Source organism: Lontra canadensis, unplaced genomic scaffold (assembly GCF_010015895.1).
Source record: "Lontra canadensis isolate GAN:19392208 unplaced genomic scaffold, GSC_riverotter_1.0 scaffold294, whole genome shotgun sequence".
NCBI lineage: Eukaryota > Metazoa > Chordata > Mammalia > Carnivora > Mustelidae > Lontra > Lontra canadensis.
Window position 1 is genome coordinate 807 of NW_022631288.1, and position 27,978 is coordinate 28,784.

The window sequence follows — 27,978 nt, forward strand, 5'->3', positions numbered from 1 at the left end:
CTTCCAGACTTGGGAGAATCTAAGCCTCCCCGTCAAGGTCAAGTCTGTTACCTCCATCACTGCAGGTCCTGGAGTCTGAGGCCAGGCTGTCCGTGGAGCCCGTGTTGAAGCTGACGTGGACGCCCCTGCAGGGAGGACTGAGGCTCTCTGCAGAGCCCTGGCTCACTTTTTCCAAATCAGAGCTGCTCTTGTTCATTTTTAAAAGGTGCCTGGAAAATGCAAGAACAAACAAGAAAAGCGATTAATTTGGGTTCAGTTCAAAAGCCAGGCAATGGGTCATGAACCTACTATGCTCTGGAAAGCTGAAGCAACAGCAAGTTTTGAAAAAAAGATGATCCTGGCAAGAGAGAACGGGCACACTTTTGAAACCTTATGCACGTGAATGGTAGGAGATTTGTCAAGTATGGTTAGGACAGGTGACTCTATGAAATTTAGACAAATCCAAAATCATGATTTGGGAGGAACCGCCTTCATATTCTAACCCTGTTGGCCAAAACATTTATGTCCCCTATTGTAGACTGTACAACATCTCTATGAAGAAAAACATGAACATTATCATACGAGTCAATTACAGAGATATACGGAGATGGGGTAGTTTCTGCAGGATCACAGAGCAAATGAATTGCAAATTAGGACTAAAAAGGTGGGATTTCCTCTTGACTGGTACTCTCTTAACAGAGCTTCAAAGGGTCTAGGTTATTCCTTGGAATTAACGAAAACTTTCTATCATTTTAACCAGACTTCTAGTACAATGCTCAGAAACACGTTAACATAACCCTTCTTCCTGAAGCATAGAATCTGCCTTAGGCTTTCTATGAAATCTTTTGTTGCATCTCTAAGACACCATTACCAACATATCACGGACCAGAATACCAAGTTCAAGAGAAAAATAACCTGCCTTGGAGAAAACACGGCCCGTTATCAGGTAAAGCAGTTAGCTTATTGATTTCTCCTTCCCTTTTTCCAAGGACTACATGAATATTCACTCTGACCTGACATTTTTGCCACCAAGTGAGGCAGACCACAATCAATCTAGCTCTCTCCCTGTTGGTGGTAACCCAGATTTGTCCAAACTGATATTTCCTGATGACAGTCCTGTTCCCACTACAGCAGATCTATATCTCAATATTGGCTGTAGGAAATATACAATGCAGTATTGATCTGGCATCAGAGCTGCCTTATTTAATGCACATGACCTTACAGTCAAGAATGTATCGACTGTTCTTTGTGTTCAACATTGCCAGACCCTCCATTGGTCTTTGCGGTCCCGGGAATGCTGTACTGATCACCAGAAAAGTTTAGAGAAAGTTTGTTAGCTCCCATGAAAATACTCTTCAGGGACACGTCCTTCTCCTCACCCCAAATTCTTAGAACCCACACTGAGAAATAGCTTACAGCTGTCAAGTGTAAGCTGTGACAGTGATGGCCAGGTCACGACCAATACTATGCCTTACGTTTTAATGTCGCTGTAGGGCTCTGGGAAATATCAGATCCTCAGGAAGTGCTCTGGCAGTAGATTATTTTACCCTCTGGCAAAATAAAATCATGGAAAGTTTTATAAAATATTTTTATTCTCATCTGATCTATCAAACATGGCTTTTGCAGATAAAGCCTAGATATGCAGCTGTGAGTAATGACAACTCCTGGGTCTATGAGAGAAGCCAGCTCTGTGGCAATGCAACGACCCAGCCCCCTCCAAAGTGGCCTTTGGAGTCTCTTGCTCCTCAGGCCCAGAAAATTGCCAAGGGAGAAATTCCGGCGCCAGAGCTGCTGAGCTGGCAAAGCTCCCCAGTCCATAAACCTAGAAAAACACTGAATGAAATGTATACAAACAGATAAAACTAAAAAAATATGTAAGTGTGTGTGTGTGTGTGTGTGTGTGTGTGTATGAAGACACACACACACACACACACACCTTGGATAGATGTCCTTGAGAAATGTTATTCAAATCACTAGTAGTGAACATGCGGCCCAGTCAATTTAGTGAGTCATAGCAATTTACCAGCAGTTTAACAAAATAGGCTGCTATGGGACCAGAAAACACGAAAATATTTCAGTTTAGGATTTTTGAAACATTGTTTTGTGAAACTTTTTTTTTCAGGTGTGTGCCTACTGGGTCATGATAGCCAAAAAATTTCTTATTGTGGGTCATTGTTAAAAAATGGCTAAAAACCACTGCTCTAGAATAGGGGTCAACAAGCATTTCCTTAAAAGGCCAGATGGGTGATATTTTAGGATTATGGATCATATGGTCTCTGTTACAACTACTCAACTCTGCTATGGCAACAGGAAAGAAGTCATCAACTCTATGTAAATGAATGGACATGTTTTCCAATAAAACTTTATTTACAAACACAGATTACCATACTGTAGATGGTAATTACTGACCCTGATGTAGACCAGCCTTGTCCAACAAAATTACAGTGCAAGTCATATATATATATAATCTTAAACTTTTTAGTAGCCAAATTATAGGTGAAATTATTTTAATGATATCTTTTATTTAAACAAAGTATGTAAAAATACTGTCAACTTAATAGGCAATGACTATAAAAATCATTAATGAGATATTTTACTTTTTTTTTTTTCATTCTAAATCTTCAAAGTCTGGTGTGTATTTTATACATACAGCACAATGCAATTTAGAGTAGCTGCATTTTAAGCTACTGACTATTATACCAATCAGTGCAGATCTAAAGAAAATCTCATACATGGACAGGTTCTTCATGGTGTTACTAACAGCAAAAACAATCATAAACAGTCCAGTGTCCATCAATAAAATAATGGATACACCGCGGTATAATCTTATAATGGAATATGATATATAACTAAAAAATAAATGAACTTGACTTAATGTACTAATACTGAAATGATTCTTAAATGTTGAATGTTAAAAACAGTTAAAAACTGCAATGAGATAATGACCTCACACCAGTCTGAATAGCTAGTATGAAAAACATAAGAAATAACAAATGTTGGCGAGGATGTGGAGAAAAGGGAACCTCGTGCATTGTTGATGGGAATGCCAACTGGTACAGCCTCTGTGGAAAACAGTGTGGAGTTTCCTCAAAAAATTAAAAATAGAAATACCATATGATCCAGTAATTTTACATCTGGGTATTTACCTGAAAAAAAAAAAATGAAAACCCACTAATTTGAAAAGATCGATGCACCCTTATGTTTACTGCCATGTGATTTACAACGACCAAGATACGGAAGCAACCAATGTGTCCACTGATGGATGAACAGATAAAGAAGAAGTCGTAGGTATATACAATGGAATATCACTCTGTCATAAAAAAGAACGCTCACCATTTCTAACAACATGGATGCATCTAGAAAGCATCAGGCTGAGTGAAATCAGTCAGAGAAAGACAAAAATACCCTATGAGCCCACATACATGTGGTATCTAAAAAAGAAAATGAGCAAATGAACAAAAAAACAGAAAAAGAGACTCATAAAAACAAAGAAGAAACTAGTGGTGGCCAGAGGGGAAGAAAGTGGGGGAACGGTTGAAATAGAGGAATGGGATTAAGAGGTACACACTTCTAGTTATAAAATAAGTAAGTCACAAGGATGAAAAGTACAGCACAGGGATTATAGTCAATCATATTATAATAACTTCATAGGGTGACAGATGGTAACTAGGCATCATGGTGAGCATTTCATAACGTATGGAATTGTTGCATCACTATGTATACCCAAAACTAATATGATATTGTATGCCAACTATATAGTTCAATTTAAAAAAAAAAAGTAATTTGCAAATGGTCTCAAGTACAGTGTGATGCCATTTAAATATATTTTAAAAATACATAATGACACTGCAATTTTTTTGTTTATCCTATATATGCAGTCAAATGGAAATAATACTCATCACCTTCAAGTTAGTGAACACCCTGGGTAACAGTGGGAAATGGAAACAGAAACTAGATATGAAGTCCTTTTCCCCTGAACCTGTAACATTTTAGTTTTCAAAATCTAAAATGGCTAATAACACTTGAAAAATCTTTGGAGGACACATGACAGCTAAATTATTCTTTGAACTTCCCTGTATGCTTAACATATTTGATAAATGGAAAATGAACATTTTTAGGAGGACAGAAAGTCAGTAGGGCCTGCATGAACCTAGGGGTGGCCGTTCTCGTTGACCTGCTGCTGAGCCTCGGAAAGGTGAGGGACAGAAAGGAGGACCCAACAGGGTTTCCACCAGGCCCCCTGGTGGGACGGGCAGATTCAGAGGAGGTTAGTAATACCACAGAAGAGCATTATAGATGGAAAAAGTTATTTTTCGGACCTAAGCACTCTTCTGAGACTTCAGAAATCAGTTCTTCTGCGTCTAGTCACTAGAAGGGAGAAGTCACGGTTTTGAACTCACCAAGTGAATGCAGACAAAGTTATTCTCGGGGTTGCAGGATAAATTTTCGGCAGTATGTGTGTACGTGTAGGGACATGGGGAGCCTCAAAAGTAGACTTGGTAAATCTCAGTACCTACGCACAGGGGGAATTTTCATGTTTTCATGGCTTCTGGAAAGACTATCCATTTCTCTACTAAAAAGGCTTGAGAAGCCCAGGCTCCCACCAGGTCACGAAAGCCCAGTAGGCACCTGGAATGCTCCGGTGTAAATGGGGGAAGCAAGGGGTAACCCTTTCTCATAATAGTGAGATCTTGGGAGTGATGACTCTTTTATATGAATTGCATCAAAAACCTTCTTTCTTGGAAGCCCATGGAATCTGTGCTCTTAACGCATTGCCATTTTAGGTAGGGAATGAGCCAAACTAGCTCAGATTTCAGAGTGAAAGGGGAAGCTGACCGTCAGAGCACACACCTACAATCAAGCTGCTTTTGTGTGCTCCATCGGTGTAAGCAAGAGATTGCTTAAGAATCCCCGGGAAAGGCTTGCTATTCCAAAGGTGACTTCTCTGAGCGCCGTTGGGTTGTTCTGTCGGACCTAAGGCCACAGCCAGGACTCTACTAGTTGTTTCTAAAGGCGCTTTCCCCTCATTAACAATAATTTGATCTGCTCTTCATAAAACTGGTGCCAACCATCTAGAAGTTGCAATCTGATGTCATGTCATTTAAGGAAGTAGCTTCAACCGGCCGAAACCACAGACTCCGGTCTTTCCTCTTTGGGTGGTGAATAACATTCTTATCAGCAGCAGGGAGAGCACGGCCTGCACAGATGTCTTTGCTCGTGCAGGGTGATAAATGACTTGTTCTTACTCAGACTTCCTTCCCTGCCTCCCGTCGATGAGCTAGAGTCACAGGAGAGGAGGATGAAATACAGGGCCCACGGCCTGGTATCCTTAGAGACTGAGCCCTGCAGCTGCCGCCCGGTGTTTTCAGAATGGCTTTTCCCCCCATTGTCCTTCAAGAAAGAAGCCCTGCCAGTGTTTTCTCCGAACTGTATTGGTAGAAAGCTGGGGGGGGAAAAAAAATCCAGGCACAAGAGCCATCTGCCGGACTTCCTCATTCATAGGAACAAGACTCATCTAAAAATATCCACCGAGCTTCCAGAATGTCCAAAATTCTTAGCGGATGCCCAGCCCCAGCTTGCTGCAGGGACCGTGGCTCAAGCTTTGCATGGCCACCAGGCTCTCATTGGACATCATGGTTTGTAAAGTATGACGGAGGCCAAGTTTCCTTTTCACTGTCCTGAACTGTGTTCAGTTCACACACATTCGGTTGAGAAGTTTTTGCCTCCGGAGCAGAAGCTTATGAAACCCCAAAGGACGCTAGAGCGTGATTTCAGACCCAGGACTCCAGATCCGGGTGCACCTGCACACCAAGCCTTAGGGCTGGTCAAATTCATTGCTAAGTTTGATGATGACTCGGAGAAACCCTCTGAACTAGATCTGAAAGCATACACGGGTTAGAAGACGCTACACCTATTTTTTAAAATTGCCCAGAAGAAGTGAAAACAGGCTAGTTTCAGAAGCAAGTAAGTCATGCCTAAATCAAAGAAGGAGAACCTCTTACCATCCTAAACTCTGGCGCGTCGTGTCATCCTCATTGGCAAGGCCCCCCAGAGCCCAGGGATGGGCTGGGCCAGGGGCTACAGGGTCCCATGGAGCAGCCCCGAACAGGAGGGCCAGCGTTGGTGGCAGTGCCGGGAGTGCGTGGTCAGCTGGCTGGGAACTCACCGCTCAGAGCTCTCCTTTCCCCTCAGTTCCTCTCTGACTTTTCTATAAAATGCACTTCCTGCAAAAGTACAGGAAAACAGGGACGGCTCTGCTCTGACCTGCAGCTCTCAATCTCCAATTGTCTTGTTGGGCTCCAATGTTAGCGGCAATTCAAATACGCTCTGAAACACAGTCAGCCTCACCCCACTCACTCTCTACTATGTAGCCACATCCTAAGGTCAAGATCATTAAATGATTCAAGCTGAGCTTGCTCGGTGAATAAAAGCACCTTGGTTTTTTTTTTTTTTTTTTTTTTTTTTTTACTTATCCTATGCCTCTATTACCTGCAGCATGTCCCCTGTTCTGTCTGTCCTGAAAAGCATTCCCAGGTCTTTCAAGAAATAAATTTTGACTGTCTACTCTGTGCTGAGCACTGTGTTAAATTCTGCGGTTACAACAGTGAGTAGAGACGATGCCATCCTTGCTTCAACAGACCTACGACCTGGGAGATAAATACTTATCCAACTCCCCTAAAAAAGTATATAGAGGGTTCAGTCTATACCTTCAGAATACATTTGCAGTCTTGGGAGTTGAGCATCCTGACTCCAAATCTCTCTAAAACACTGCTCTCATAATGACGGCTGACGCTGATGAGTTCTATCCAGAGCTCTTGCTAAGTATGCTTAACCTCAGCCATCATATTGGATCTTGGGTGCTCCATGGTGACTGAAATACATACCTCAGATATTCTTCACTAATCTCAATTTAAAACATTTTCCCCCGCTGTTTATATATTGGAATATATAGCTAGACTTCTTGTTTGGGAAAAAAAATTATTACCATCTTGTTTATATACTACTACTTCTCCTCCTTAATCCTTTGCTCCAACTGGGCTAATCTCTCATCGTCCCCAAAGCACTCTACATTACTGTCCCCTGCCTATCCTAGCTCTGAAGAAACAACTGTCTCTCCCTTTCAAAGCTTTTTATACCCGCAAAACCCAGGGTCAGTATCACTTACCTACAAATCCCTCCCAAACCACTGCAGTCTTTTCTGACTGGCCCGTCTCCTCTGGAAGGGACACCAAGCTGAGTCTGATTCACATCACTGGGCATTAGGTTATAATTCTGGTTAGATTATTCTAATTGTTTCATGTGAAATATGCTTGTTACCACGCCCAAATTATAAATTGTTCGAGGAGCTGTGTCATACTCAGAATATACTGGAACACACAGTAATTACTAAATACTTCTTGACTAAGTTTATCTGCCTCTGTTTCAATAACTCGGTGGCATCTGGGAGCATAAATGTTTCCTTTTGGTAAAGAATTACACTTGCCCGGCAAAACTTGCAAAAGGCAGGAACATGGAGCAAACACCCCCAGTAAGGCTGGATTGAATAGCTGGACCTTTCTCATATTTACAAAACACAACAGTCTCAAAATATCCTGAACTTCTACAAATCTTCTAGTTAAAAAAAATTAAAAAAAAAATTTTTTTTTTCAGGAGATGGGTTGAAAAAGGCAGATAACTACGCTGAAAGGTTTTTATTCTTTTTATTTTTGGCTCTCTTTGATGAAAATGCTAGGGGAGTTATTTTCCAAGTATCTCAATGTCATAGGAAAGGGCTAATAAAGTCCAGTCTACTCAGGGGGACATGCTTCCCCCCTGATTTATTAGCATGTATAAAGATAGGAAATCAGTTTCATTTTTGGTCAAATGACCTCAATGTTCCCCAAAAGGCAAATTAATAAATTTGCATTTGCAGTTAATGCACTAGTGACTTCCATAGCTCTACAAGCTGAAAAACCCTTTGGTTCAACCTGATGATGAACGCAGTTTGCATTCAATGCAAACCACTTAAAAACAGGAATAAACCCATACTTATTTTTAAAGATAGGGATGTGCACATGCACACATTTAGGTCAGTCATTAGTTTTAGGGAAGGATAAAAATGCTTGAATTGGTCAAATGGAAATTTGAAGGCGTTTGCCCTGATGACATACAGATCTACTTTGGCACTGAGAGATATGTATGTTTTTAAAAGATCACCTTTCAGGTCCCCAAAAATTAAAATTCCTTAATCCGTGGCCCCAGGTGGCGCTGTTCTTTTGTGTACTTTCCTAGAGAGGGTCCGGGCTGCCTGATGCTGGAGGAAGGCAGGCAGAGGTTTGGCGTTACCTGGCCTGGGGAGCTTTGAGCTGGGGCTGAGGACAGGCCAGGAGCTGTCGGGGAGCAGGTAAGAGAGACCCCACCCCCAGTGCACCACCTGTTATCTCCAATAGAGGTAAAGAGGCCCCGAGTCCTGGCTGGTAAGTCAAGGAGGATGCTCTTACAGGTGTTCACCACGGGCAGAGAGGAAGAGAAGATGAAAAGGAGACGAGGAACAAATGGACGACCAAGAAGCTGCAATCCAGAGGGCTACCCTGACTGCTGGGCCGCCTATGGGCCAGCACAGTGTGGGAGCAGCGGGAGCCTTTGGGAGGAATAGCCATGCAAGAATTTGCGGAACTTCCCAGAAGGATTTCAGAGTCATCTAGGAAGGCTTCTTATGGGGAGGTTATGTGAACCCCAGGGGGCTTTGCTGCTTGGCTTGGATCCTGGCTCCTTGGCTTACTGGCTTGGCACCTCAGCTCTCCGTGCTTCAACTGCCCGTCCAGCCCATTTCTCCTAATGGGGTAACAATCGTACTTATCTCACCGGACTGTTAGGCAAGAGGCAATGAGTTAATATTTGCTACGTGCCAAAAACAGTACCAGGTGCACAGAAAGATGGATGGTTGGATGGAGACAGAGACAGAGGGAGGACTTCAGCAGCCTCCAGTAAACTGAGTAATTCTGCTCCCTGGATAGAAGCAGAAAAGAGCACATGGGTCCCAGATTTCACTCTGACATCTCTACTTTTATTATGGTCCTTGAAGAGACTCAAAGGGGGCACCTGGATGGTTCAGTCGGTTGGGTGTCTGACTTCGGCTCAGGTCATGATCTTGGGGTCCTGGGAGGGAGCCCCAGGCCTTGGGCTTTGTGCTCAGTGGGGAGTCCGCTTCTCCCTCCCCCTCTCCATATGCCCCTCCCCCCACTTGTGTGCTCTCTCTCTCTCTCACACACACACACACACACACACACTCTCTCTCTCTCTCTCTAATTAATAAATAAAATCTTTAAAAAGAGAGAGAGAGAGAGATCAAAGAAGAAAATTCATCAGGATGATGCTTTGAAGATAGGCATTATTCTAAAGTAATGAGGAAGAACCAATCTGTCCATCAACCAGACCTCAGTATGAATCTATGATTCGAGACGTCGCTAAATTGTAGTATGGCCCCAGGCTCAGGGCTAAGGTACTGTACAGATGACCCGGTTGCTTAGCTCCATCTTCAAATTAAGAAACAGAAGAACCTCTTTTCTTGTACTAGCCTGTCTCTCCTCTGCAAAAAAGAACCTTGCATGATTCCTTCCCTGTTCACACCACCTCTCCACCCTCTCACCAGGACTCTGGTGATTGAGTAAACCAAAGCAGCAGCAAATTCTTACTCATCAACTTGGGAATTACTGCTCTTCCACTGCTGACCTATCTCTCTTGGAACCCATCCACCAATACAATCTGTGCCTGACCAGAACCTTTCTGTTTCTAGACTACTGGTTTTGGCAACGACGCTTTCAGAATTATCTTTCCCTCTTTCTCTTGATTCAGCAAATGCTCCAAGTCCACTCTGTTGACCCAATTTCTGAGCCCAACAATTGGCTTAAGAAATCCATGTGTATTTACGTTAGACTTTGTTCTTATCCTCCTGGCTTGGGAGAGCGAGGCTATTTGTAACAAAGCCACTAGATGATCTTTTCCACTCCCTACTCTGGCCCAGTCTGTTGCCCAAAAAGGATGAGGTTTCTTTCCCACTCATGGGTCACCTCTTCAGCCCTCTGTTAGCTGCTCTCTCCCACCTCCCATCTCCCACAGCCCTGGCTGAAACCTCCCCCAACCCAGGTAAGGGTTCTGGTCGCCTAATTCCAACATGGCGGTGGTGGGAGGGGGGGTTCCCTACACCACAAATTCTCACCAGCTGGGTGTCCTACCATTGAACTCAGTGCTGACACTAACCATCCAGAGACAGCATCAGATTCTACAGGTTAAGGGCTCAGTCCCCACTAAACTGCCCTCTATGGCAGATGACAATCCCGGGTCCACGTCACCACCTGTGCTCTGACCGACCAGCTACAGATCGGAGGTTCCAATGACCTCCTCCCTGGGTCCGATTCATTTGCTCGAGCAGCTCACGGAACTCACAAAAGCACTTCACTAACAGAATATAACCCAGGAGCAGCCAGATGGAAGCGACGCACAGGGCAAGGTGTGGGGAAAGGGCTCGGAACCACCCATGACCTCGGCAGGTCCACACCACTCCACCCGCATCTCCAAGGGTTCACCAACCTCGTAGCTCTCCAAACACCATCCTTTGGGTGGTTTTATGGACGCTTCATTCCAGAGGCACAGCTGATTAAAGCACTGGTCACAGAAGATGGATTCAACCTCCAGCCCCTCACTGCTCCCCAGAGGCTGGGGGGTGGGGCTGAAAGTTCCAACTCTCTAATCGCAGGGCTGATTTCCTGGCAACCAGCCCCCATACTTAGGCGGGTTCAAAAGTCACCTCATTAACATAATAAAACACACCTTTATGACTCCTAGGAAATTCATCACCTAGCAAACTCCAGGGGTTTTAGGAGCTCTGTGTCAGAAACAGGGATGGAGACCAAACGTTTATTTCTTACAAATCACAATATTGCACCAGATAAGTTCAAACACTTTCCATCTTCACTCCTGCACCAAGCAGCCCACTGCTTCTCTAGGAAAGTGCATAACCAAGCAGCTGGGGACCTCAATTAATATACGCTTCCTGCCTTCATCAAGCTCTTGGGGCTCCCTGGCAATCCTTGCACTTGACCTCTCATGCAACAAAGCAGCTATATCAAACATTCAACAGTTTTCTTGATAATCTTGGTTGCCATCCTTATTTCTTGCAAGTAAGTCTTCATTCTCTATGATTCAGTCTTTCTTTATGTTCTTATTCATTTCCAGGGCAGAGAGGTGAGATCTGGATTATGCCATACACCTTTACACAGATCTGCCTTGTTTTAGCGTTTCCCTTCCTCCCCATCTCTACACTAACCCTCCACTTTCCTGTTTTCCCACTTGCACGTACTCACTGTGTTTCCTTGGATGTATACCCTTGGACTGATCTTTTAAAAAGACATGTTGTTACTTTACGTGTTTTCAATTTATAGAATTACCTTGTGTTACAGATCCTGTTCTGTTTCTTAGTTACTTCTCTCAAGGCTAGTTTAAGTTTCTTCCATGTTTCTGCATATATATCCAGCGCATAATGTCTGACTGCCATTAAGTATTTCATTTCATACTCATGATGTTTTACCTTTCTGTTTTCCTAGACCTTTTACTTTTCTGTTTTCCTAGATAGGAATATCTGGGCTTGCCCCACCTACCCTCTACTGGGAACAATGTTGTGATGATCTCCGTCATATGTGTTCCTCTATGGACCCAAATGTTTCTCTGAGGCATACAGGGAAGAAGGGAGAGTGCAGGACATAATGTATTCTTACATTGAATTTTACTCAGTAACTCATATTAGCTCTACCTACACTGAGTCCTCAATATTTAGTGACTGATCAACTGTTAAAACCAAGAAAACTTCAGACTCTGAACTGTAAGAAGAGCCTCTTTCATTATGGTTCTCTGCTTTTATAAGAGGCATGGGCAAGCATCGGAAATAGGATAAGAAGTAGGATCAAGGGGCTGGATTTAGGATTCACTGGTAGAGACAATTTCTGTTTCAAGTTTTGGAGAGGACATGAACATAGAGAAGGCATTTTGAGAGACTGGAAGGGAGGTCACGAAACAAATGTAACAGATCAGTGAATATTCTGTCCTGGCTTTCTTGTACTTGCTCCTCAGGAGACATGCTCCATCCCCAAGTTGAACATCTCTGAAACAGACAACCTAGCTCACCACCAGCCCGGAAGATGCAGAAAAATTATATCTACTATGCATTATGAAAACATGTATTTATATTATAATACATTTATGTTACATTTATATGATAAATCGATATAATATTTACATTTATAATATGGAATTTTCATTTTCAAACTATCTGGACTTTGAGGTTATAATCAAAGAGAGACCATAGTCCACTGAAGTCTGCTCAGGATGGCCTGAGCTGGACAGAACACAGATCCTCTCTCAGGTGTAAAATCCTTGAATTAGTGTAGGGAATAGTTATTAGACCTAAATTAACAAATACCTGGCACACATGTCTACACCCTGTGTTGGCATAACGTGCTGACAGTACTCATTGACCATGGTGAACCTTCCTGCAGGGAGGACCCAGGGTCTCCCTGTTTTCCACGTGGGGCTCAGGCTGTCACTCCCGTTGATGGGAACTGGTGTGGAGAGTGCAACCGCACTGCCCTCACGGTTCAAGAATATGCAATCACAGAATCTTCCTTTTGAGCTACACATATGAATAAGTTTTAAGTGACATCCCCACTGTGACCAGTTCTAAAATTCCAAAGACTTCCTCCCTTTTTCCCTGATCTTCAAAGTCTTATTACTTACTAATATGTCAAGTTATCCCAACTATCCTTGGGTTTATCCAATGTCATTGTATTTTTTCATTCATTTTGACTACCACCCAGAGCTTCCCAAAGAGCGGAAGCCATTCTGAAGGGCGTTCTACAACCCGGGAACATACGTGGTAACACTGCCCATTATCTGCCTAGGTTTCCAACTTCAGATAAGTTTTTATAGCCAAGCATACATGAGCACGAAGTGGCCAAAAACCGAACTACCAGGAAGTCAGGGGATCATCTGACAGTGATAGGTTCTGGACAGTAAGATGAGTAAAAAGGGAAGGGTTTCTTAACAGCTATCTTCAGTCTGGAAGTTCCCCTCCCCGCCGCCCCCCCCCAACAAAGAACAGTTGTTTCTGGGAGTCAGCCCGTTAGAGAAGCACAGAGAGTCAAGCCATCCAAGCCATCAGACAAAAGCTCATCGAAGCAGGGAGTTTTACAAACTTGTATGGAAAAGAGCATGAACACCCTTAACAACCGACAGCTTTAGGGAAGTGACCAAGAGTCAATATAAAAAAACAGTAAGCAATTCTAGTGCAGAGGATGAAGACTGATCTTAAACTCTGAAGGTTATCAGCTGCAGAAAGGGCCACGGAGTATTCTCTGCAGTTGGTCTATCAACGCTGATAAGAGGAAATCCTTCCCTGAGCACACCCATGATCCTAACACAGTGTAACAAACGACTCGCACCACAAATAGATAATTTCTCACCAACTGGTGAGTCCTACACCCCAAAAGTAGGCTGGCTATTTTAGGAAAAAGTTCGTCAGATCACTTAATGGACGAAGGGGGCTCAAGCATATGGCCCACCCATGTGTTTTTCAACCCACCTCAGGAAGCATGAAGAATCTCTTCCCAAGAGCAGTGAAACCACACCCAGACTTCCTTGCGACTCACTGGTGGGGAGAAAGGTGCTTAGATGATAACTACCTGAAAGGAACATTCTTATGGCAAGAGAGAGGGCTGGATCCACACACCTGCTCAGCTTGGGGAAAAAAAAAAAAATAAAAAAGCAGAGTATGAGCCCAGTTGCAAAACCGAAATGTATAAGTGCTGGAGAGAAATTAATCCATGAAAGGATGCATTGTGCCTATAGGGCACCTTGAAATGCCCACCTTGAAGCATTAATAATTATTAACTTCGGCTTCTTTCGCTCAAGGTGACAATGTTCTGTTGAGCAAGGCTAGGCACAGAATTATAAGAGGCTATCTAGTGAAAATCAGGCCAAGTTCTGTAGTTCTCTCTGGCCTTTTGCCCCCCCCCCACCATTCAATAATCCTTTATTGAATACCTACTATGTCCCAGGTACTATGCTGAGGCACCCTATGGGAAAGTCAAAGGAAAACATACAGAACATGGTTCCTGCACTTCCAGGAATTTACAATTTCTTGACAAGATACAAATAGGGATCCAATTGAACATGGTGTAAGTCATACTGTGTTAACTGCCTAAACAGAGTACTGGGGCAATCCAGAAACCTGGGTTTCAGAAAAATACTTGGATATAAGAATTTAAGGCTACTTCTTCCTTTCTCAACATTTCCTGATGTCAAAGCATAGTGCTTTTGCAGAAAGTGAGATAAGCCGAACATGTTTCTTTGCCTACAATTCAACATGTATTTCTTGAGCATCTATTATGTACCAGGCACCAAACAGGTTACTGTGTTTTTACAGATGGCTAAGCATGCACTTGACCTTCAAGGAGCATCTGCCTTCCCACCCCATCTTGCCTTTTAAAAAATAAATGGTTATCTATAAACCAGTACTAACCTTGATCTTGAATGGGGTCAAAAGGCACTGAAAGAAAGGACTATTCTTTCGCTCCTCTGGGACACCGAGCTGCACTTACCTCTGTGTTACCCAATAGAACGAGGATGTGCTGAGACTCCAGTTGCTGTGATAATGAATCTCATCAAAAGGAACCAAAACAACATGGGCAGAGCCCATGGTGGTCAGGCAACACACCGCTGATTTAATTTATACCCACTCAACCCTTGGGGCGTGAGGGCCAGAATCCAATCACTGGTGTTTTAGCACCTTACACAGAACATAACAGGAAGTAGACACCTGATGAATTACAGAAAGAATCTAATCCCTACCTAGACTTAGCCTTGGATGTGTGCTCCATAATGGAGAGAAATCTCAAAATTCTTGATATAGACTACTGCTCAACCTGGTGATTTTTCTAAATTTCAGAATAGAAATAAAGGAATCAATTTTCATCCTCCCTGGTCCAGACAGCATCATTAGATGTCCAGTGTTTTCAGTTTCTATCCATAAACTCCGGGGAAAAAGCCAACTATTAATTTGCCCCTGGCAGGAAGCAGAATACAAACGTGCCTTGCTGGTGTGCTTTGTTCTGTTTGCCAAACTCTGAGTGTATACGCGGGAACAGTCTCTCTCCCTGAACTATCCCCAGTATTCATTCTTCCCTGGATCGATTCGACCTCCAGCTAACTTATTTCAGCTTTGTCGAAAAGGCTAAACACAGCCAGAGAAGATTCTCAGAGCACACATAGTGCTTTCTAATACAAACTGTGATTCCTAAAATGCCACACAGAAAAGCCCATTACTTTTACATCAAGACTATGGGATTTCCTAGTAAATTGTTGCCGTTCTACCGTAATCCACTGTAGCAGAAAATGCCTCAGGAATAAAGCATCTGGAGCTTAACTCAGATTGGATATGGAGTCTGGAGATAAATACCGATTTCCATCATTCCATTTCCATCCTTGGGGCTCATGCTGAGAGACCATTTTACTAAGAGACCACACAATGAAGTCATTTTGATTTTTATTCCAATGGCCCAGTGGCCACTTCTGGGGACAGAAAAGTGCTTCATCTGTGACACTGTCACCACTTGTCTGGGGAGCAGTGATATGGGAGGGAGAGCAGGGATTCAAGAATGAGCAGAAGCCCAAAGATAGACTAGGTCTCTGCTCCCCAGAATCCCCGCAGAGGGTGGAGAATGTAGTTAAGCAGTGGGGTAAAATCACAACGAGCATGAGTGACAACGACAAAAGTAAACGTCTGTCACTTTCTTGGGGGAAACTCTTTTCTTTTGGTTAGTCTTATCTGGGGCCAGACCTTTGGCCACTAAAACCATATAAACTTGTCTTCGTTCTTATTCACCTGCCATGCTCTCAATCCTCCTCGGAGTTCAGGCCTCTCATCCTAATTTGGGGTTTCTCTATGAAATTTCTGTCTGTGCTAATCAGAGGATTCTCCCTCAACTGAACTTGTCACTCAAAAGCCATAAGTCTTTTAAAATTTTCCAGGTTTGCATCTGCGAAGAAATAAAGGGCAGAAATAAATTTGATTCTTCTACATCTTAATTATTTCCCCAGGTGCTGCCGCTCTCATGAAACTGCTTTAAGTCTTGAACGTGACATTGAAACTAAGAAGCCCATGCTTATTTCCCTCGGTGAGGTCCATTGGTCCAAGTCAGTGAGCCAGAACTTGTAGGTGGCCGCCTTGGTGGACCCAGACCATGCCTCATCTGCTGGGAGGAACACTGGGTGCACTTAAAGACCTCTAAAGGGTATGAAATGGGCATTGAGAGCCTCTAGCCTATATGGCATTATGGCAAGAGTCTTCTCCAGAACCCTAATGGGAGCTTACAGAGGACAACATCTCAGACAAACAGAAAAGCTACTGCCAAACATCCAAAACAAGATCCCAGGAAAGCCAAGTCAACCTCCCCCCCTTTTTTTTTGAACTCCAAGCCATAAAATGATTCTTCATTCTTCCATAATAGTCCAAGAAAGCAGAAGGATCTAAGTGAAGGTAAGTGAAAAGTAACACTGTCTTACATGAAACAACCCTTTCTCTAGAGTGTTGAGTCATATGAGATCGGCTATTTTTGTTCACGGGTGAGGCTGATTGTTAGAAATAGGACCCATTAACAGATGGGCCATGCAAAGAAATTGAGTTGACCTTCAATGTCATTCACAGACCTTCCAACATTTTCCATCTTGGAAAACTGACATCAGCCTGCCGTAGTTACCAGTGTAATACTGGTATTGGTTCTGGATCCACCGTGGGCTCTATTCTCGTAGAATAGGGTGATCTGCCTTCACCCTGACCTGCTAGATTCAAAGACTGTGGGTTTCTGGCACCTTTCTCAGAGGGATTCAGCAAGTATTGAGTTCCAGAATTAAAAGTCACCTTATGGTCCCAAGCCCACCCTCTTATCTCCTCACAGGGGAGATGATTCAAGAGATGTCAGTAGCTTAAAACATCTTCCCCAAATGAAAAAATATATATGTATATGAGTTTGTTTTAAATAGTACCAGGCGCTCTTTGCTCTTTTCTAAGTTCCCTTAAGCTATTTTTGTTTGTTTGTTTGTTTTGGTTCCCTTAAGCTATTTTTATTTCCTAGATTTTTTTCCCCCAAAAGTCGTGAAAATAAGAACTTTTTCGGTTTGCTTGCTTTTTGTTTGTCTGTTTGTTTTTGTTTTTAAGAGCTGGAACCCAGAACCTCTGAGATTCCCACCAGGTTTGAGCTGTATATAACCCAATGGTTTTATCATAACAAACTGGGCCAAAAAACTCTCACCTCAACCCAGCCGCTAACACAAACCCTACCTGAGTCACATTGCTGTGGCGACTGGGTTTCGCCAAGTCCTTAATTCTTCCATGAGAAAGGTTTAGTTTCTTCTCCAAGGAACCAGGTAGTGTTCAGGTGATATGCCTAGGAGTGGGTCAGGAGGTTCCCATAGGGTATGGGTGTCTCTGCACCACCAGTAGCCCTATGTGGCTCTTGCCTACATAATAACTAACCTCTCAGAATGCCTGGGTGGCTCAGTTGGTTAAGTGTCTCCCTTTGGCTCAGGTCAGGATCCCAGGGTCCTGAGATCAAGTCCCATTTCAGGCTCCTTGCTCAGCAGGGAGTCTGCTTCTCCCTCTGCCTGCTGCTCTCCCTGCTTGTGCTCTCTCTCTCTAACAAATGAATAAATAAATCTTTAAAAAAGTAATAATAATAGTAACTAACCTCTCTACTGGAGTCTGTTCATCACACTCGAGTCTTTCAACAACAGGGTGTTATAAAAGCATTGTTATTCCCATCCAATTTTAGGGAGGCTCAGTCACCCCCAAGTGGCTTGCTCAAGATCACTCAGCCCATAGATAAGACAGATGCCGTCTAAACTTGATTTTCTGATCAAGTTCAAAGCGCGTGCATCCCACTAACCTAATGAGGCCTGAGGCAGACAGATCCAATGCCCATGTTTTCCTCTCATGCCTTGTTCGCTTCCTACACCTGCTGAAGTGCCCTATGTGTTAGGAGCAGAGCTGTCCAGGGATAGCTGTGTAACCTTGGCAGGTGACATCAGCTCCTTTTATCTCTGCCTTGTCGTCTATAAATTGGGGGTGGTAATTCCTACCTCCTGGGGCTCTTCTGAGGATCAGATGCGTTAATAGGTCTAATTCTCTTAGCTCTACGCCGGGTCCATAGTGAGCACCATATAAACGGGAGCTATTCTTAGCTGCTGGCTCCCTCATTCACTCAGGAAGTTAAAACTGTGGCCAAAAGGAGTCTGCAACCACCTGAGGACCTGGAGGACGTCTACGCCGCATGGCAGGTGGCCAGTGCAATAGCAGAACAAAGCAGTGGTCACGGAAAAAGCCCATGTTAGAGAACATCACAGCCTGAGATGCCTTGATGTTCAAAGTCAAGTGTCACAGCTGCATCTCTCTGTGGACAGCTCCCTGCTTCCCACAGCAGCCCAGAGGCACATGGGCTGAAACAGAATCACTGGAAATGACACAACTAGAAAAGTCCTGTTTGGAAAGGCTGTCATTTTTAAAAACAAAAGAATAACAACAACAACAACAACAACAACAAAAACACAGCAAGCTTTCTCCTTTCCCTGGTAGAAATCCATTTTGCTGGAATAAGAGGGAAATTATGTTTTCCCAGAATTTATATTCCATGCACAACTCAATATCTTTAAAAAGGCACTTATTTTTTCTTAGGCCTTTGAAAGGTACTTTAAACTGGCAGGAGACTGCAGAGAAGCGGTAGAAAAGCTGTAAGTTTCAGCGTGCTCAAATGAACTCCTTTTTTTTTTCCTCCCCGTAAAAACCCACATCTGAAGGTTACTAACCACGTGCAGAGCCTCCTAGTATTCTGCTCTTGGCTCCAAGGCCTAACTGTTTCTGGAACACATTTGGCAGCGCCCATGGGCCTCCCCATCTCTTTACCTCTCCAAATTCTGCCTTGTAGTCTCCCCTGGCCTTCTTTTGCATGTCTAAAGAAATGGGGAATCGGGGGGCATTTCCCCAGAAAAGCCTGCTAGAGAGACTTCAGAGAGATGGGGAGGAAAACAGCACCAGTTTCCACAGCTCTGAGCACCGGGAGAGAGGAGGACCAGCTTGGCAGTGCTTCTTGGAAAGAGTCATTTCAAAAAGACCGGGCAGGGCCCTCCTGGTAGGCCTGTTTGCTGAGCACAAACATGAACAACTCAGAAGCTTATATAAAGGCACAAGAGCCTTTGGGCTGACGCTGGTGCCCAGAGCGCAGGACTCAGGGCTTGGGCCTGAGGGATTCCGGTCTAGGACAAGAGCAAAGGTTTCTGGAAGGGCCCCGAGGGACACAGAGACCATCGTACTCACCTCGACTTTGGAGGCGGTGGCGGAGGTGAGAATACCTCAATCCCACTTCTGTCCTTGGGGAACTCGAAGGCAAAAGAGGCTGACTTGCTCATCCCAGTCCCAACTTTGCTGCTCTGCGCAGAGGAGCTGTCCGTGGGGCGCAGACGGTGCCAGGTGGAGGAGCTTGAGGGCTCCGCGGTGCCATTTTCCATCTCTCTGCCCCAGCTTTTACTCAACAGATCGTGCTCTACCTCCTCCTCTTCCTCTATCCGGCACTGGCGGCTCCAGGCTCCCGTCTGGTACCGGGGCCTCCTCTGGTCCAAGGTGGAGGCGGCGGCAACAGGCGGGTGGCACCGGGCAGAGTCACCAGTGGCGGCGATGCTGTTGGCCCGGCAGGAAGCAGCAGAGTCTGTGGGGGCCCTGGAGGAAGTCTGGGGCCCGGGACCACCTGTGGAACTCCCCTCGCTGAGGTCTGAGAATGGGGAGGTAGACGGCGACACGGGGGACCCTCCAGGGCTACTCTTGGACAGCTTGGGGGGAATGGCAGGCTTCCCCTTGGGCGTGTTCTCACTGGCGTCGGGACGGGCACCTTCCCTGGAGCTCGTCCCCTGACCAGCTGAAGCCTCCTCTTCCCCTGCCTCAGAGTCCTGGCTCATGGGCCCGCGTGGCCACTGTACCCCCACGGCGGAGTCAGGGCTGCTCAGGTAGATTGTCCGGTGGTCCTCTTCTGGGTGGGCTGCCATGACTGTGATGGTGGCTGCCACCTGGGGAGCCATGTCTGGGCCTTCCCGGTCCCGGCCCCAGCCAGATGCTGATTTCTGAGCCCAGGTGTTAGCTGTCCGTACCTGGCCCTGGCCTTGGCCCTGGCCCTGGCCCCGAGCAGCTGCTGCCTGTTCCACTGCGGCCTGTGGCTTGGAAGGTGCTGGAACCACCTTCTTCCTCTTGGTGCTCTCGGCATAGATGGGTTCAGGCTGTACCGCCTCTCGGGGGTGGGCTGGAGGCTGGGGTTCCCCCGTTAGTCCAAGGCCTCTGTTAGAGGTTGCCAAGTGGCAGCCTGAGTCCTGCGGCTTCCCTGGCACAGGCTCCTTCGTGAGGGAGCAGTAGTCACTGTCCAGATGAGGTGCGAAGGGGCTGCTGGCCCCGCTGCTGGTGCTCCCGCAGGAGAGGCCGTCAGAAGAGCTGGCAGCCTCGGAGGTCAGGGACAGCTTCTTGGGGGCCAGGCAGGGCGGGTTCTCTTCGGAACCCTCCCTCCGGAAGCCCAGAGCCCGCTTCTCCTCCTCGGGGGGCCCCGCACATACTCCCTGCTCCCAGCACGGCGGGGAGCGGTCCCCTCTGCCGGGTCTGCACCGAGAACTCTCGGCCTGTGACGTGTCTGTGGCAATGGGGCTCCCGGGGCAACAGTCCAGAATGGAGCAATACTCTCCCCCTTCGCTGTCCCCCGAAGGTGAGCACCTCTGATAGCTGTCATCCTCCAAGGGCAGGGACTCCCGCAGGGGCTGCGGGGAGGGGCAGGGCCCAGGGCCCTTGTGACAGCCAGACGTCATCCCAGCAAAGGCAGCCACCTTCTGGCGGAAGCTCTCCTGAGCAGAGGTCAGCTCTTGGTAGGGAAGCATGGGTTTCTCTTCTTGCCCCACCTTCTCAGGGGAGAAACTCACGGGGTGGAAGGCGGTGGGCCGCTCCCCCCGGGCCTCTAGGCTGTGCAGCCCCACCATGGCATAGGCGGGGGGGCAGCGAGCGTGCCCATCTGTGGAGGCAGAGGGCCCAGCGGCCTTCTGGACACCTCGGAAGCTGCCCAGGTAAACTATCGGCACGTCGTCCTGCTGCGGGAGGGGGAGCTTGCCGGGGGCTCGTCTCCAGATGACCTACACAGCCCCAAGGTTAAAAGACTTACATTAGACCTTGTCAGAGAAAAAAGGAAGAGAGAAAAAGTGAGAGGGAAGTGCCATGACATTGTGAATGGTCTTCCATGCTGCAGAGCTCCCTCCCTGCAGAGCACGCCTACCTTCTGATCTCCCCACAGACTCTCTTCATGGCTGGGGCGCCCCGGAGCCAGTGGTCTTCCCAGACACTGAGCTGTGCTTCCCACCCGGGGTCTGTAATTCTTTTGGCTTAAGTCTGTGAGGCAGGGGTAAAAAAAATCTGAAAAAGGACATTCTGCCTTCTCCCTCAAAATGGCCCGATGAGAGAAATTCTCCTAAGAGCTTTGAAAACAGAGTTTTGAGTTTGGTTGCATTTTTGTTTTATGTCTGTTAGTTTTTTGATAACCGTGTCACAGTACAATGCTGAAGAAACCAAAGTCATGGGGCTTTTTGAAATAGCTTGGGGAGGGTGGTAGGGCAGGAGAATGAGGGCTGGTTTCTGAACTGGGTCCCCAGCTCCCTTACCGCTCTCTGGACCTTGCCGAAGAGCTACTCCCCCTCCAAGTTACAGGCAGTGTGACTCAGCCCGAGCTTGCAAAAGGGGCTGGACTAGTTGAGCTCTGAGACAAAGATGCGGGTTGGTCATGGGACACCTGGGTGGCCCAGTTGGTTAAGTGTCCAACTCTTGATTTCAGCTCAGGTCATGATCTTGGGGTCATGAGGTCAAGCCTCATGTGGGGCTCCATACTAAGTATGGAATCTACTTGAGATTCTCTCTCTTTGGCTGCCCCTCCCCCCACTCATACACGCATACACACACACTCTCTCTCTCTCTCAAAAAAAAAAAAAAAAAGAAGAAGAAGAAGAAGTAGATGGTCATTCCCATTACTGAAGTCACGGTCCCCTTGCCCTCCCCTTCTAAAGTCTCCCGTACCCCAAAACTTTAAGAAGCGGCCTCAAAGTTGGGCCGCCATTTGCCTCCTTTCCAAGATGATTCTGAACTGAAGGAGTCCCCGGCTTATGTCTGCGAAGACCAAAGGTCCTGAGTGCAGCCTGGTGAATGGGTGTAACCAGCTTCCGACTGATGGAGTGGTTCTGGAAGGACATGGAACTAAGTGCAACCACAGGAAATGCCGCTCCTCAGTTAAGCATCCTCCAATTTAAAACTGACCTCTGATTTCACATCGGCTCAAACACCCTTCCTAATCCACTCAGCAGAATAGGCAAAAAGGTCAAACAAGTCCCCAGAGGTTCTTAGTCCTAGACTTCCAGCTTCCTAGACCTGTCTAGAGGCAGCAGGCTCTACATGCCCTCTAAAGAATTATACTTCTGTAAGGGGGACCTGTGGGATGAGCAGACCAGTCTAATCTCTGGGGATATAACGGTCTCTAGGAGTCCCAGGTCAAAACTGCTGAAATCCAAGCTTCACAACGGGAAACATGAACACCGGCTGGGAAGTGGATATGAAGGGATGGCCACTCACAGGTCAAGTGTGATCATAGCCTTGTGGTTCCCTTTTTTAGGAAGACTTTATTTTTTAAAGACATGGGCAGAAATGCCTGGGGTGTGCTTTAAAATCCCAGGGAGGAGAGGGTGGGGCTGGGGACATAGAGGAAGCAAGGTGGGGTCATGAGTTCATCTGCGGACACTCATGGATGTGGACGTGGGGCATTCCTTATGCCATCACTGCTACTCGTGTATGCATTGTAAACGCAATAAAAAAAGTTCAAAAACTTTTTCTTTTTAAAGCTGCATTTTTGTGTGCCACCAGTTACATAATTAAGACACTCTCCAATGCCACTTGCGGGACCGGACTGATGGTTCTCAGCCTGAAGGGACAGACGGAAGGGAGCGCAGCTAGGAATGAAGGGCAGGAGTTGGGAAGGAGCAGTCATGGGGTGGGCTGACCGGAGGCCACCCCGCAGGAGTCATGCTCTAACAGCCCTCCCTGGCTGCCGGCCAGCCATCCCATTACAGCAAGGGCAGCCCCTGTAAAAATACCACGGGCGTTAGTCAGCCTCACCTGCGAGACGTCGGCGCTCAGGTTTGCCTCTGTCCACACATCAGAGGCGTCGGCGCTCATCATGGTGGGCTTCACGGCGATGGTGGGCTTGGAGTAGGGCGAGCCGTTCACGGCTTCATCTTCCAGGCGGCAGGTGTCAGGCCTGGGGGGCAGGCGAGGCGGAGGGGGCAGGTGGCCGGCTCTGGGCTGGGGTTGGCCGGGTGCCAGCTGGTGGTCACTCCTCAGGCAGAAGCAGTTCTTGCAGGACCCGGGCTTCCAGATGTGCTCCACAAAGTCACTGCACGCAGACATCTTCGGGCTCTCGGCGCTCAGGCGGACGGTCTGGTGCATCTTGAGCCCGCGGCGCGCTGGTTCATCTTGCGCTCGGCTCTCCGGCTGGGCTTCTGGGGGACAGAGGTGGGTCGCAGGGCGGCCTCCTGGAAGAGTAGCAGAACACTGGGCCGATCAAAGGGCTGCCCAGCCCAAGGACAGCTGCATTACCAGCTGGAGTCTGATTATTTCGAGGGGAAGTAGAAGGGGGAGGAAGGAGGAAAGGAGGAGAAAAAAAAAGGCAAAGATTAGCATTCAGCGTTTTCAGAGGCCCTCACCTATTTGCCATAAGGCTCTTAGTCACTCTCCGGTGGGGCGGCCTTATCAGAAGCTGTAAAAACCAAACACAGCTCTGGGACGGGAGTACAGAGCCCAGTGGGCATTTCAGTCCCCAGGGCCGAAGGGGTCTAGCGCTGGGGACAAGAACTACAAAGCTGTACAGCAAATAAACGTGGTAGCTTCCAGAGGACAAGCCACGACTTCACACCAAGGACTGTGTGAGTGGGCAGGAAGGCCTGGGCCCTGAGCCTAGCTTTGGAAGCCATACCTCTGGCCCCGCGGACACTGTATGGATGAAAAAGGGGAGAGGTGTGGGGCCGGCCTGCCCCTCAGAGGAACTGTGTCAGGAGGTCCAGCATCTTGGGAATTGGCCCTCCTCCCCTTACTTCAACCCAGTGCTCACGGAGGTCAGCAGAGCTGGGGCTGCAGGCCAAGGAGGGAAACAGAAAGAGAAATGCCCAATTACCACAGCCCTCTGGTCTAAGGGTGGCCAGGTAAAATATAACAGAGGGAAGAGCTTATCACACAATTATTTTTCCCTACGATAGCCCTAGGGGTAAGGCAGCCGGCTTGTTGCAAGAGTTGTCTCTGACAGCGAAACAGGGAGCAGCGGGCTCTCCCAGAGAACCTAGTAAATTCACTTGTTGAAGATGAGCTCAAAGGGGTTGAAGATATTAGCCAATTAGCCTGAATAACAGCCCGGCAGGGAGCTGTTATCCCCATTTTACAGATGGGGAAACAACGGCAGTGACATAAACTAAGACTTGTCCAAAAGACACAGGGAGTTTGGTGGTTCTAGAAGGCAAAAGGCCAACTGTGCTGGAAGCCCTTCAACTTTCATCACGTCATTCGTGACACACGGTGGCTGCCCATCGCCTGTTTGCCGCTCCTCGCTCTTCTTCCCTCATTTAAATGAACTGGCCTCCTCAGAAGGAAAACATTCATGAGAAAATCATCTCTACAAACCGCGGGTGATCAGATTCTCATCAAAAAGGGAGTTCTGCCCTGGGGTTTGCTCTCCACTCTCCTCCAGTGAGAACTTGCTTTGGGGCTGATGCCGGACAAATTATCAACAGGACTAACCAGGTGGAATGAGCCAGGAGCCCATTCCAGCATCTGCAGGGAGCATGCTCTCTTTCCAGTGCTCCACACTCACGGACAGGGGTGTTTAATCACCAAGGACCAGAGCTAAATTTGCCTCCTTTCCCTCCAAGGATCACCGTGAAGCCACTGACTCGTGAAGCTAAATGAACGCTCCGAAATAAAGGCAAGTGTTTGTCTTTCAGCAACTGCTGGTGGGGGCTTAGGCATCCCTCTCTTTAAGATGATTGTGGGTTGCATTCTTCTCCTCCCCTAAATATATCTGAGTAGCAGGTTCACGCCTCACCAAGTTCCCCAGAAGAGGTCACTAAGCTTCAACAAGCAGAGGAGGAGAGCAAGGGTTTTTCTTTCCTCCCATAATCTTGAGCCACAGAGAGCTTTCGGCTCTGCTGCTGAATTTGGGGGAAGTAGAGGAAGCACACTGGTATTCAGAGAGCAAGTGTTCATATCCGTGCCCCAAGGCAGGGAGTTGGTCCTCTCCTGGAGAGCGGTTGGCTTTCTGACCACAGGGAAGGAGAGGCTCCCCTTTACTGCAGGCAAAGGCTCCCAAGCCCCGTTGGTGGGATGGGGAAAGAACACCTTCGAAGCCCGTTTTGTGGGAGCCTTTCACATTCCTGCAGCTCCTTATAAGGCTGAGCTATCTGTGGAGGTGGACGTCCAACCACTTCCTCAAGGCTACCACAGACTCACAGAGAGGCAGTCTGGGATGGCCGCCCCTCATTTCCTCCCCCGGCAGGCCACCCAGAGCACAAACTTGTCACATCTGCTTGGTGCCAGAGTGCCTCATTCTCTGTCCCCGATGGCCCACAACAGCCCTGGGACTTTGGATCAGCTCTGGATGACTGAGGTACAGGCAGCTTCCTTCAGAACGTTCCCCGGCTTACGCACACTGTCTGGGCTCCCATGCCCAGCTCTGAGATTCTCTGACCTGGGCACAGCTCTCCACACCACTGCTCAGAGATGCAAAGATTTTTAGGGGAAGTCTTTGACTACGAGAACAGAACGAAGCGATAGACTTCCACCATCACAGACTCACTGCCTCCTGTTAAAACTGGTTTCACAGTCACAGCAAACAGAATTTACCATCACGTCAAGCCAGAAAAGATCCTTTTCCAGTTCTGTCTAGAGAGCTCTTTGCCTGGAATTATCACCTATTTGTTTTCAGCGAAAGATGGTGAAAAACTCAAGTGGCGCTCTCAGAGTGGCAGCAGTGCTGGGCCTCCCAGCGCTGACTCTCCACAGCCTGGGAATGGCACCTTCCTGCCCACATTCCTTACCTCAGAGGGGAGGCAGCCCCCAGAATTATGCAAATTCCCCATTTCAGTGGGAGGTAGCAGTGTAAGATTAGAAAAAGATCCCAGCATTCTTTCTGATCCAAGTCATGATAAAATAGCTTTGCCTCTGCAAACCTCTGCACGGGATTTGTGGCTACAGTTTGCAAGACTGAAGTTGTCAGACACACTCCCATCCCATTTCGAAAGAATCTGAAGAATGGTGGCCAGATCCACAAAATCAAAATGCCCCTCACACTTGCATCAAAGGCTGTTAATGCCTTACTCTGAAGTGACAGAATTCCAGAAAATATTCATCTAATAAATAAATATATATGTATCATATCTGTATCTATATTCAGATATCTATATCTATATCTATCTCTCTATATATGAAGATTAAATTAATGCAACACTGAAAAAGAAAAGTACATGTGGAAGGTGTCTGGATTTCAATACTCCACTGGCAGGGGTTGCCCAGGCAGAAAGAACAAAATGACAACCTTAACACATCTCCCTAACACCCCCCGGACACACACACAGGGTGTCATGATATTTGCCCAACTTTTAATTTTATTTTTTCCTTCTCCAATGCTATGTAATCTAATCTCAGTGTTAGGAATGTGATTTTCATGGGTTACACTACAGCCTGCGCCAGCAAGGAGGACAGCCGGATTCCACAGGATCCCCTGATAACAAAGTAGTTACAGAATTCCCCAGGGCTTCCTGTCACATCTCCCTCTCAAAAAGGGAAAAGGCTGCCACCATAGCACGGGCCAGTGATCAATAAGGTCCGTGGAACCTGCTCTGCCCTGATCTCATTGCAAAACTCCTGGCCGGTAGACCTTTGGGCCATGCCTTCGCCGGCTGAGCTCTACCTGAGAAAAATAAACACGTTTAGCCGGCCCTGCCTCCATTCCCTTTTACAGGACCTGAAAGCGGAGAGGTGGAGAGGTTCTGTTTTCTCTCTCTCTCTCTCTCTCTCTCTGTGTGTGTGTGTGTGCGCGCGCGCGCGTCCAGCTGGGGACACAAGCAGCAGGAGCAAAGGTTAGGAACATGCCCACAGTACGCCTTTCAGGGGGCTCAGCCAGCGCTCGGGAGAAAGGCATCATCTCGTTCCCCCTGGGGGCTCGGAGGCTGACATCTAAGCCGCGGCAGCGCATGAGGCAGCTACCCTGGAGCCCCAAACCATCTCGCCCCCGGGGTCCCCGTCCTAGCAGCCCCGGCGGCCTCTCCCTCTCCGCTCCTTTGACAATACTCCTGCCGCAGAAATGAAGTCTTCCCCATTAGCAACTCGCAAAGCGCTTCGGTCTCTTGCCCCAGACAGAACAGCAAGCCCAACAAGACCGGCTGAACAGGCGGCTTCCCCTCCCCGAACTCGAAGGAAAGTTTCCCCGTTTTAAAAAAGCGCGATTCTCGAATGAATCGAAAATACCCTCCGGCTCCCGTGTGCTCCCGGCTCAGCGCCTCCAACCTCGAGCACAACCCCCGGGCGCACGCGGTCCGGACGCTCCACCCTCCGCCAGCGGCCGCCTGTCACCCCGGGGGAAGCCGACAGGGGAGTCGCCCTCTCGGGCACCAAGGCGCTCCCCGCCGCCCCGGAGCTCCCCTCTGCGGCCGCGTTCGCCAGACAAAAAGAGACGGGATTTGGAGAAAGCGTCGCGGGCTCACCTCGGGGCCGCGCTCCCCCGGCCTCGCCGCCGGTCGCCCAGCCGCCAGCCGCCCAGCCGGGCGCCTCGGAGCATTGTTTGGAGAGTGAGTGCGCGCGGTGCGTGCCCGGCC

General features: G+C 47.3%; 1 protein-coding gene across 1 annotated transcript; it reads right to left on the reverse strand.

Annotated features, from left to right (window-relative positions):
• Nucleotides 1-27,978, reverse strand: LOC116862670 (inactive tyrosine-protein kinase PRAG1-like). Its single transcript, XM_032850032.1, has 4 exons — nt 27,868-27,978; nt 23,237-23,726; nt 19,376-21,216; nt 1-209 (listed from the first exon to the last, which is right to left on the reverse strand). Exons 2-4 carry the CDS (start codon nt 23,564-23,566, stop codon nt 20-22), a joined length of 2,361 nt encoding a protein of 786 aa, XP_032705923.1. The 5' UTR covers nt 23,567-23,726; nt 27,868-27,978; the 3' UTR covers nt 1-19.

Excerpts from the sequence above, each read along its gene's own strand:
- LOC116862670 (XM_032850032.1), bottom strand. The coding sequence starts at position 23,566 with ATGCACCAGACCGTCCGCCTGAGCGCCGAGAGCCCGAAGATGTCTGCG. Across the intron at positions 21,217-23,236 it reads TGAGCGCCGACGTCTCGCAG|GTCATCTGGAGACGAGCCCC; the intron begins GTGAGGCTGACT and ends GGGGCTGTGTAG. Across the intron at positions 210-19,375 it reads CCACCGCCTCCAAAGTCGAG|GCACCTTTTAAAAATGAACA; the intron begins GTGAGTACGATG and ends TGCATTTTCCAG.